The sequence below is a fragment of the Octopus sinensis genome, linkage group LG18 (genome assembly GCF_006345805.1).
Source record: "Octopus sinensis linkage group LG18, ASM634580v1, whole genome shotgun sequence".
NCBI lineage: Eukaryota > Metazoa > Mollusca > Cephalopoda > Octopoda > Octopodidae > Octopus > Octopus sinensis.
In genome coordinates, this window is record NC_043014.1 from 46,922,312 (window position 1) to 46,935,104 (window position 12,793).

Below are 12,793 nucleotides of genomic sequence, written 5' to 3' on the forward strand. Positions count from 1 at the left end.
AAAACCAATCTAATGATCCAAATCTATAGTTCACTTATGAACTACATAATCTAAATGCATTTCAGTATTATAACAGTGTTAATTAACGCCATTCCATTTCAATATCATGCAAATGAACTGTTAATAGAAGCAATAATTTCTTTGCAATTATTTTGAATTGCTTTCTTTGATATATTTCAGCTACGCGTTTTCCGTTTAGCCCAGTCATGGACAACAATGAGGTTGCTGCTGTGTATAATTCTTAATACACTCGGCTCGTTGGGATATTTGACCATAATACTTATTATTATCATCTATATCTTTGCGGTTACGGGATTACAATTATTTCATACTGACTACACACCTGACAAATTCAAAGGAGAACCTGTTCCCAGGTAAATGGCAGTTTATTTCAACCTTGTACATAGTCAGTTTTAACTTATTTCCTTTTTAAGTTAATGCCTTTCTGAGACAAATATTTCTGTATATATGCTAAGCCAGTGAAGCAAAGCTGAAGCAATTCATTTTACTTTGTTCAAAGTTGGAATAACTGACTTTGTTTTTTTTATTATTATCACAGTAAAATGTTTTCTTCTTATTAATTGTTGTAGAAAAAGAAGAGTTGTTATGATTGATCTAAGACAATTTACTTCCACAAAAAATAATGCAATGAAAAATAGATGGAAACAATTGAAGAGAAATCATTTTGAAAATCTATTCACTTAATGCCAGCATGGAAAAAATAAATATTTAAGCACAGAGACATTAGTGATGTTGGAGCTGGACAAGATATAATGATATATATATATATAACTCCAATGAATGGAGATGATGCTTTAAAGACATCCTAAACTGAGGAATGAAACATTTCTACTTACTTTTAAAAGTCCATTAAGAAAGAATTTGTAGGGAAGTGTGCTTGACCTTAAACTATTTCACCAATAGTTTCTCTAGTAATCTGTTAATATGAATTAATGTTTAAATCATATACATTTCTAAACATTTGATAACTTTAGCTCATTTTGCAGTAAAGGACCTGAAATAGCTGTCACCTGGTAGCAGGGTATGCTAGAAATAGCAGCCAAATCTTTCCTTTTCTGGGGAATGGAGTCGTTTACGCATGGTTTTGATGTCACATTTGTTGCAAGTATACAAAATAACCTGGAAAAGGAAAAAAGACCCATGAAGCAAAATTCCATTGATGGGAAACTCAGGGTTTCCTAGGAAACTCCAAGATCCCCACCACCCCTTCCTCCTTTCTGTTCCAGAAGAAAGTGGCTTGCAGCAGATTTGGAGGTGAGATATGTTGAATGCACTTGAAAAAACCTGTGGAGAAAATTATTTCACACCGAAGTACGAACAGGTCCTTTACAAAATATTTACCCAAGATCAGGACAGGCATGTGAATAGAAGGATCAATGAGACTGATAAAGCAAGAGCTGAGCATCTGGCAGACAGAGGGAAAGGGACAGAAGCAGGAGAGATCAAGAATCAGATGCTTAGAGAGGTGAGCGTATGGCAAAACAGGGGGAAATAGACAAAAGCAGGAGACATCATGAATTGGATGTTCATGTGAATACAAATGGAATAAAACAAGTTTCATGCAAATCAGACCACAGGTTACCAAGTTACATTGTTTTTTTGTGGGGGTGCCTTTATAAACAGCCAAACCAGCATATAATGGGGCAAAATGCTTTGAAAGTAAGGCACCATTGAAATGTGAATACAAATTGAGTAACACAAGTTTCACATAAATCAGACCATGGATTCCTGAAATACACAGTTTTTTGGGGTACCTTGAACTATTGGCGACCAAACAGGTTATGGGTAGTCTAGTATTCACTAAAATTACCTCACCCTGATCATAAAAAGGTCTCAAATTCTCTCTGATTATTCTAATCTAATATTAAGAAATAGATGTATTTAAACAGTTTACTGTTGGCTACCAGCGTAACAAAAGACTGTTTTTACAAAAACCCATGTTTTGGGTTAAAATTTTGTGTAGCAAATTCAGTACCTTTTATATAAGGGAACTGATGTAAAGTTACATTCAGTGCCTCTAACAAACACTATCACTGAAGAAATAATCAAGAGCAAAGATAGTAAAAATATCGATCAGGGGTGTAATTAATTTATGAAGAGCAAATTTCAATTTTGCTTCAGCGGTATTTCATTGTAATTATAGAATACATAGCTTCAAATTAAGGTAACAAGTGACAAACTTGTTTCCTGAACTAAACAGAAATAGTTAAATTGATTTTTAAAATCTATTGTGTAGAAAAAATTGTCCAACTTCTAGTTCTATTATGAATTCATTAAAAAGAATGTGTATACGTTTTCTGTTTAATTTTTACTTCATCAAATATTTTAAAACAAAAATATAAAGCCAAACACAAAATGTTTAGATAAGCAGTAAATAACACTTTTGGAAGCTTTTCAATGGGAAGGAAAAAGTCACTTTTACAGAAGCATTAAAATTCTGTATTTAGTTTTTATGTGACTTTTGATTTTCCATTGAAAGGAAAACAAGAAAAAAAAAATTTGAAGAAAAGTCAAGTGTGTCGAAGACAGGTTTAAAATGGTATCTTCCACTAAGTTTAAAGTGTTATATCTCTTTTCTTGTTTAAACTTTTCTCTGTTCCATCAGATGTTTATCTGCCAGCAACAACCAATATTTTGACTGTTTATTACAGCTGCTTTCTATAGAGCTCTTGATATGCACTATTAAACAAACCTCTCTTTATCCTTTTTGCCACTTTTCAAGAAATTTGAAACATTTCCAGATTTCTCTCCCGCAATTTCACATTCACATTTACCATACTCTCTCTCCTTTCTCCCTCCATCCTCTCTCTCTCTCTCTCTCTAATTTTATTTACTGTCCTTTTTTTCTGTAATTTTTTAAAAAGCAAACTTGAGAGTTTTTATGATTCCTCTATAAAGCCATATATCCACTAGATGATATATCTACAAATCAATAGTATGTTTTTATATTTTTTTCACTCTAAAATCATAGCCAGAAGTGAATCTAACTTTTGATGTCATTTTCTTATTTGAATTATCTAAATGTAGTATAAGAGCAAAATACTTAAATATATCTTTCTCTCATATGTGTGAGTGAGTGCGTGTGTATGTGTGAGATAGAGTGTGTCTACATGTGTATGTATGTGTGTTTGTATATGCATGTGTGTATGTATATATATCTTATGCATATCATATGTACATAGACATATATATATATATATTATATATATATATATATCATATATGTATGCACGTGTATGTGTGTGTGTGAGTATTATGCCACATAAACAGAACCCAGTGCACCTTCTAAAATGTTTAGTTTAGGAAGTGCATCCAGCCGTAAAAACCATGCCAAAAAAGATGTTGAGACCTGTCATAGTCCTCTGGCTCACAGGCTCCTGTCAAACTCTCCAACCCATGCCAGCAAAGAAAACAGACATTAAATGACAAGGAGGAACTTACATATATAAGAATAAAACACTTTTGGTAGAATACAGAATAGTATGTTGGTAATGATAGTAAGCTTTGTTAGAAGGAATGAATAAATTATTCCTTAGTTTATTTATACACACGTACATAAAGTATTCAGCTCTTCCGAGGAAATGAAATAGAATAAAATAAAATATTTACATCATTACATTTAAGAATTTGTCTGGCACTTAAGCTTCCACTAGACATGCCCAAGCACTCGGCAAATTCTTAAATGTAATGATGTGAATATTAGTTTTTATTCTATTACATTTCATTTCTATGGAAAATTTGAAGATTTTGTGTGCATCTGTATAAATAAACTGAGAAACAATTTCTTCATTTCTTCGGACTAAGCTTATTATTATTATTATTACTAATTATTACTAAGATATAGTTCAACCATGCCAGCATGGAAGACAGACATTAAATGATGATAATAATGATGATGATGATATATATATATATATATATATATCACAATCAAGGAACGGCCATAATAGGCCATTCACCCACTAGTGGGTGAATGGCCTATTATGGCCGTTCCTTGATTGTGATGTTGAACTTAAAAATGGTCTATGACTATTTAATTTTTTCCCACTAGGCCGCTGGTGGCAAAAAAAAAATTCTACAAAATTTTTTGCCACCCTATATTGATTAATTATATATATATATATATATATATATATATATATATATATATATGGGTGTATGTGTGTGTTGTATGTATATATATATGTGTGTGTGTTTGTGTATGTGTGTGTGTGTGTATATATATATATATATATGTGTGTGTGTGTGTGTGTGTGTATACATGTGTGTGTCTCCACCACTCCACACCTTCCTTTTCTAAACTATTAGTTACCTCCTTTCCCTACTCCCCAACTCATGTATCATTGATCACCTTTCAAACCTCTCTGATTTCTACAGTAGTCACCTACTCTTCCTACTTTCTCTACTTTTCATCCCTCAACACTTATCCTTCATAATAATATTCCCCCTCTCACTCATTCCCTATCTCCTGCCAGCTCTCATTGTCCCATACACGCTTTCAATCTCTACCCACCCTCACTGCTTGTTCTCCTGTCCCCATTCACTTCTATGCACCTTGTATCTTGAGGGTCTACCCTGACCACTATCTCTTTCCACTTCCACCCCGACTACTCCCACTCTCTTTTCTAAAATGTGAATAGCTATGTTCTGTTCTGCCCTTTTCTTTCACACTCAAGATCCCACATCCTGTAGCATAATGCTACCTCTTTCTCTTCCATTTAGTTGATAAGGATCTTAGTCTTACAGGTTGAATGGTGACTTCAGTAGTGCTGATTCCTAGTGCATGCTGTCAAATGGTTAGTGTTAAGAATTGCATCCAGCCATAGAAACCATGCCAAAACAGACATTCGAGCATAATGCGGTCTTCAGACCTGTCACCCCCTGGCAAACTGTCCAACTTATGCTAGTGTGGAACATGGACATTAAATGATGATCATGACATACACATGCTTCACTGCATTATTAAGAAGTTGTCTTCACAACTGCATGGTTTCAAATTCAACCCCGTTGTTACAGAACTTTGTCTTCTGCTATTGCCACTGACCAACCCCTGTGTATATATATATATATATATATATATCTTTGTTACAATATCATAAATCAGGAGAAGAGCATACCCTATAAAATATTGAGCAGTTGTTTATTTTTATATGTGTAATGTAATAAATAGTTTAGAAAAAAACCATTGGTTTCATATCTACCATGAACTAGACATTTCTTCAGTTTTTCTAAACAATAACCGTTCTCTGCAAAGAATGTTTTTTTTTAAATACAAGAATGCCGGTGGTAGTTCAAAGAAAAACTGATCAAATTCATCCTATGCTTGTGGAACTGTTTCCAGAGGGAAACGCAATCTTTCTGGATGATAATGTACCAATGCACACAGCTAAAGTTGTTACTGAATGGCACAAGGAATATTCTAGTAAAGTTGAACATCTTATCTGGTCACTACAATCCCCAGATCTCAATATTATTGAACATTTATGGTGCATTTTAGAAAAACAAGTAAGGTGTCAGTATCTTCCACTATCGTCACTACAAGAACTGGAGACTGTTTTAACTGAAGAATGGACAAAAATTACTTTGCAGACAATTCAAACTTTGTACGAGTCCATACCTCATAGAATTCAAGCTGTAATTACTGCCAAAAGCGGTCCTACACTATATTAAGATAAATTTGCTTCAAATTTTAAGGTGTTTCCATTATTTTGTCCAACCCATGTATATATCATTTTTTTCTTTTATCTTTTACTTGTTTCAGTCATTTGACTGTGGCCATGCTGGAACACTGCCTCGAAGGGTTTTTAGTTGAACAAATCAACCCCAAGACTTATTTTTTTTAAGCCTAGTCCTTATTCTATTGGTCTCCTTTGCTGAACTGATGAGTTACATGAGCTTAAATACACCATCACCAATTGTCAAGCAGTAGTAGGGGACAAACACAGACACAAAGACACTCACACACATAGTAGTAGAGGACAAACACACACATACACACACACACACACACACACACACACGTGTGTGTGTGTGTGTGTGTGTGTGTGTGTGCGTGTGTGTGTATGAATGTGTGAAGGGGTGATAGTGGGTTCTGCAACAACGGGGTTGAATTTGAAACCATGCAGTTGTGAAGCAAACTTCTTAATAATGCAGTGAAGCTTGCCCAGCACCATAGAATCATGGCCATTGCCAGCCTTGCCTGGCCTCCGTGCCAGTGGCACGTAAAAAGCACCATCCGATCGTGGCCGTTTGCCAGCCCTGTCTGGCACCTGTGCCAGTGGCACGTAAAAAGCACCCACTACACTCATGAAGTGGTTGGCGTTAGGAAGGGCATCCAGCCATAGAAACATTGCCAGATCAGACTGGGCTTGGTGCAGCCTTCTGGCTTCCCAGACCCCAGTTGAACCGTCCAACCCATGCTAGCATGGAAAGCGGACGCTAAACGATGATGATGATGATGATGATATATATATATATATATATATATATATACGATGGGCTTCTTTCAGTTCCCATATACCAAATCCACTCACAAAGCTTTGGTTGGCCCAAGGCTGTAGTAGAAAATACTTGCCCAAGGTACTATGCAGTGGGACTGAACCTGAAACCATGTAGATGGGAAGCAAGCTTCTTACCACACAACCACATGTGTGTATGCGTGTGTGTATGAATGTATGAAGGGGTGGTTGTGGGTGAGTTTCTATCTCCTTGCCTTGACATTACACGCTAACTGTAAACAAATTTCACCCTCATACAAGTGTCTGTTACCTCGTATAACATACCCAAACTAGAGGAAAATGTTAACTTGTTAGGAAGCAGGTGGTGTTGGCAACAGAGAAAGCATCTCGCAACAGAAAATCTGCCTTAATGAATCTGATTTATACAAACATTGGAGATATATATCATGTTGATGATGATGATGACATTCTTTGCTACTTAATTATATACACATATAATAAACACTTATGATGCCTAGGTATGAATATGGATGTGCATTTTATATGTACATGATGATGATTGTGACTTTATTCCATAAAAAAATATTAGTGAGAATACTCAGATATTAAATCTCTGTTTTAATTAGACATGCTATGTTACACAAAGTGATGCTTCCATTCCATTATAAACATTTGGAATCTTGCCAAATGTGCTAAAGTTGAACATGTCTGAACCATTGTAGTATTATGATAATTAAATGAAATCCATAAGAAAATTTCAGTAACAGTATCTTCATCAAAACTGCAAAGGATATTATTAGATTAATTTCATTGCTTCAGATATAACAGATTTCTTTTTAAAAGTTGTTTGAAACAATAGAAATGTAAATCTTTTCAGTTAATATTCCCTTGGAACATATGAGTTTATGTAAGATATTGGTTTTAATGATGCGATATCAGCTATTCAAGCCCTCTTACAGCTATTGTATTGACACTCTAAACCAAGTGTATTACTCTAGTTGTTCAGTCTGACTAACACTTTCATTTTTTGATTGATTAGTTGTTATTGACACTAAAAATACGTGCTCCATTAAGTTATCTACAAATTTCTTGAACTCTACCTCAGAAGAAATATCTAGAATGCTGTCAGTAGAAAAGCAAAATTATCATAATTGTATCAATAAAAAATGCATTACCAATTTCTTGGCTATATAATCATATACTGTGGCATACATTTCAAAGATTGTTATTCGCAATTTATTGTGCAGTTAGCATATTTCCTTTTATCACCAATTAACAGTCTGTTTTTTTATTTCAGATGGAACTTTAATGATTTCCTCCATTCGTTTATGATGGTCTTTCGAATTTTATGTGGAGAATGGATCGAACCCATGTATGATTGTATGCGTGCTTGTAATGGTCTTTGTTTCCTTATCTTCATACCAGTTACCGTGTTTGGCAAAACAGTAAGTAACATAGATTTCTAACTGTCTATATTCAATGCATTTTAAATCCGACATTATTGTTGACTAAAATATAGATTAGTTGTTATTCTTGAATTTATGCATATTTAGGTACCTTTTTTTTTTCTGCATACATCAATTAGATAGAAGCTTAACAAAAATTATAATGCAGGCAAAATATATGAATATGTTTGTCTTTGAGTACATATGAGTGTATACATTTGTACATCAATATATTTCTCAGTAAAGCTTGTTTTTCTTTCTTTTTTTCTGCGTAGCCTTATAATGGTGTTGTATTTAAATCTTAAACTAAACAATATATACATTGTGAGGCTTTGGTATGGTTGTTGGTAGAATAAATGTAGCTATATCTAGAATGTAAAATAGACACAATATATATAGTTAAAGAAGAGATATACATGTTTGTGCATCCAGGCAATAGGAAGAAAGTATTCAATAAAAAAAATAGTTTTTAATTCAAAAAAATATTTTTTTATTCAGTAGAAAGAGACTTAAGGTTATATTGAGGATAATCCAAAAAATATTGTAGCATTGGATATTTTGTAGTTGTCTTTGTATTATTATGTTAATTACTTGGAAAATGTACATGTACAAGCATGCATGCTCACCAGCTGCATGGAATTAGTCATATATATATTTCTTTATTGCCCACAAGGGGCTAAACATAGAGGGGACAAACAAGGACAGACAAAGGAATTAAGTCGATTACATTGACCCCAGTGTGAAACTGGTACTTTATTTATCGACCCCTAAAGGATGAAAGGCAAAGTCTACCTCGGCGGAATTTGAACTCAGAACGTAACAGCAGACGAAATACGGCTACGCATTTCGCCCAGCGTGCTAACGTTTCTGCCAGCTCGCCGCCTTAAAATTAGTCATATATAGTCATGTGAAAGATATCTGTTGACTCCTTAAATTATGAATGACAAAAGTTTTTACTCTTCCAGAATGATGTTGATCAACTATGTCATCAACAAGAATCAACACTCTTATGTTAAAAGATAATTCTGCAGAGATCTTTGATAAATTTATTATTCACCTTAAAAGACATGATAAATATAAATTGGATTTGTTTTTGTTAAGTCTGGAAGATAAAACAACTGGTTGCAATTCCCTGAAATTACAAAAGAGGAAGTGAAGATGACATGTATTATTCAAGAGTTAAAAATATTGTATCTAAATTTGCAAGCAATAAAAATATACTCAGTTTATGAATAAGACTTTATTCATTGAAACCACAGACTGGGTAGCCTGTTTGTCTTTTAAACAAATATTGAAGTATTGTAATTTTCTTATATAGTTAATCTAACAGGCTTTTAGGCATGGCTTTTGCCAAGTATTTGACAGGGAAACTAATTGAAAGGTGACTTTACTGTGTTTCATAAAGCTAGGAAGACCTTTACATTGTAAGTTACCATTCCTACAGATTAAGTGGAAGAATCCACCAGCATTACTAAGAATGGCCATAATTCTTTTGTTGTTGTTAGTAGATCATCTTCAATTCAGACTAAAACTTGTTGACTAAAAGAGGTAGTAAATTGTCTTTGATTCATGAAGATATTGCCAAACCAGCTTTGTATGAAATCATATGCCAAAAAACATGTTCTATAAGTGGCAAAATTAGAAAACATTTATAAACATAGAATATTTGCTACTTTGTAAATTGAGTTTTATTTTCTCTGGAGTATCTTATTCTGCCATCTTGAGAATCTTTTCATTATCCCAATTTAAGTCATCAGATTGAATTTCAATCATGGTAAATTTCCATAGGTGTTTAAGTGAAATTTAATGTCATATTTAACACACCTTAAAACCATTGAACAAGTCAATCAAAACAAACAAGATGATAAAACAATGTGATGAAGAAATCCTACTTGCTTCTGTGAATATTAAATCATTGCCTTCTAGTGTTTCAAAGATACAGCCACTCCAGAGTATAAAGTTTAACCTTACATATCATTCAGTGCTAGAAAAACATGATTTATCATAAAAAAAGTTCAGCTATCAGAAACCAGCCCATTAATTGAAAAGATGGAGAAACATGATACAGTTTCAATTGTAATATTGAGAATGTCTGCCTATTTGATTGGTTACACCTCCAAATGGTAATCAATAACTGCTTCTTTTAGTTATATTTCATATTATTAATTGCTAGATTTTGTTTTACTTATGAATTACTAATATTTCTTCACATTTTTTCTTTAGCTATGTGTTGAACGTAGTATTGGATATTCTATAATAACCTTATAGTGTTATGTTAATCATGGAGGCGTATGACTTAGTGGTTAGAGTGTTGCACTCAAAATCATAAGATTGTGGTTTCGATTCCATGGCTGGGCAATACATTGTGTTCTTGAGCAGACCACTTCATTTCACTCAGTTAGCAAAATAAGTAAACCTGTGACAGGCCAGCATAACTGAAGGTGGTGGTGGGTGAAGTGGGAAGAAATATATCTCCCACAGAATCCTAAAAACCAGCTTTATGACCCTTTGGTTCAGAAAGGGCCTTTGATTTTCTTTTTTTTTATGTTAATAACTAACAATAGAATTGTGTAAAATCACTAGAATCTCATTACAAATGCATGTTCCATCATTTATTATAAAAGGCAGGCAAAACTGCTTTGTTAGTCAACAACTCTGAAATATGTGTATGGATGGATTTTGATTCCTTTAACCCTTTAGTATTTAAACCAGCCATATCCGGCCAAAATACTTAATCTGTTTTATGTTCAAACTGACCAGATCCATGCTCTCACACCTACCTTACAATGTTATTCTACATTAAGTAATTACACCATCAAGATCTTGAAGATATGAGATAATGCATAATTAATTCAAATCAACGTGAATCAATAAGCATTGTGTTTGATAGAATAATCTGAACACTAAAGGGTTAAATTACAGATTACAATAGTGATAAAAATTGACTATCTTTCTTTGCCTATATTCTACTCTTTTACAATCTGTTATCTACAGACTCATGTACCTTTGTTTTTCTAGCTTTTCTTTCTGTTCATCGGTTTGGTCCTGGGCGCCTTTGGTTCTGATAGTGTTGAACAAGAAGTTGAACCATCCAGTTTCGCATTAGCCTGGGAAAGGATAAGAGCTCTTTTAGACAAAAGGAAAGGAAACATCTGTCCAACTGATGACAATCTTAGGGATGATGGTCAAGACGAAGGTATGAAGTTGTTACAAAAAGTTTCTCTTCACTTTAGTTTTACTGATGTTTAATTCTAAATGCTTGTTGCATGCTTCACGCACGATGCTCTTTTTCTTATATTTTTCTTCACAAATTTTTTCTTTTCTTCAAACAATGCATGATTTGTTATATTTTGTTGTATCTTAAGTCTATGCTTAACACTTCTTGCACACCAACACTATCATTATAACTATTGACAACGACTACAAATGAAGACCAACGAAAGATTTTAAAAATCTAAAGGCACCATTACCACTTCTAGTGAGAAATGCAATCAAAATACATATTGTATTGTTTTCTTTTTTATTTAAGTTTCTGTTTCTATTTTGCTTGTGATTTTGTATATATATTTAATAAACAGATCTGTTCAAACTTTCATGTGTTCCAACATGCACATTAGATTGCCAATATGTTTCTCTATGTAAACAAATGTTTCTGTTATATTTATTATAACCATTTCAAGAACACAGTTCTTGTTCAAGGTGCTTTTGCACTAAAATAGTGATAAAACATTTCTTTTTAATAAATGCATATTTTGAAATAAAATTGAGAAACTCTAAAGTAAAATGGTGAAAGCTGTTTCAAGCAGTGAAGGAATATCAGAAGTGAATACAAATGTCTGGCAGTCTAATTCCTATGAATCAACTTAGACTGAAAATATGGTTTTGCTACATTTCCAAAAGGCTTATCATTGGCTGTTTGTTTGTGCTTCTCTTAATATATTCAAATATTTATTTTTCTACTCTCAATTCATTTGTTTTTATTTAATTTGAGACAATTGTCTCACTTTCACATTTAATTTGCTAAATATCTAACTTTGCTTCTCTTATTTTATCTGCTCCCCATCCCTATCAGATGAAAGTCTCAGATACCGAAAGACATTTGTTGTCTCTGACATAAGATTCTGTCTAACAATCAATTGATGGAAAATTGTGTTAAAGCGCTTTATATATGTATATACTGATATGTATATTCCTGTTATCCATGCTCAAATATATCTCTAATTATGTATAAACAACTGGGATTGTGTACCAAAATACAATGTATTTATAGCTTTGTCTATGTAAGAGACTAACTGTAAAATATAACCAAACTATAGAGTTTATCTGAAAGTGTATGTATTTGAACTGTATTTGAGTATATGCCAGACATAGGTCAAAGAGGTTTTATTTCATGTGAGGTCTGTATGCTTGTAAAAGATTAGTAAGGACAAATATCCTCAGATTCAGTAAACAACTTCTTTCATGTATGTCCCAGTCATAAAACCAATTTATGCATAACATGAAATGCATACACCAATAACATAAACATATATGTGAATATTGTATGTATGTGTAAATAATTGTGTGAATGGTTTGAGATCAAGATAACTTTCCTGCATGAGTTGGCTGTTCTTTTTGGAGCAGGTGATATAACCCTGTCTTGACCTGACAGCAATAGAATAGCTACAACTGAAGTTGTATTTATGACCGAATATCTTTACATACGTTTATGCAAGTGTGGGATGGTTTTGTCATGCATATTTCTTATGAAACTATTCTCTGAAATATTGATTCTAACATTTGCACTCAGACACAGAATTCTTGAGGAAGTGGAGAATATAGCAGATTCAATCAGCCCCACCAGACTGATCACTTATTTTATCGACCCTA

General features: G+C 33.3%; 1 protein-coding gene across 1 annotated transcript in view; it reads left to right on the forward strand.

Moving 5' to 3' along the window:
• LOC115221329 (sodium channel protein 1 brain) overlaps positions 1 to 12,793 on the forward strand; it is a 132,406-nt gene that overhangs the window by 38,989 nt on the left and 80,624 nt on the right. Inside the window, exons 5-7 of the mRNA XM_036510992.1 lie at positions 181 to 374; positions 7,777 to 7,924; positions 10,943 to 11,120. Coding sequence (XP_036366885.1) covers positions 181 to 374; positions 7,777 to 7,924; positions 10,943 to 11,120 — 520 coding nt within the window. The remainder of the gene's footprint in view (positions 1 to 180; positions 375 to 7,776; positions 7,925 to 10,942; positions 11,121 to 12,793) is intronic.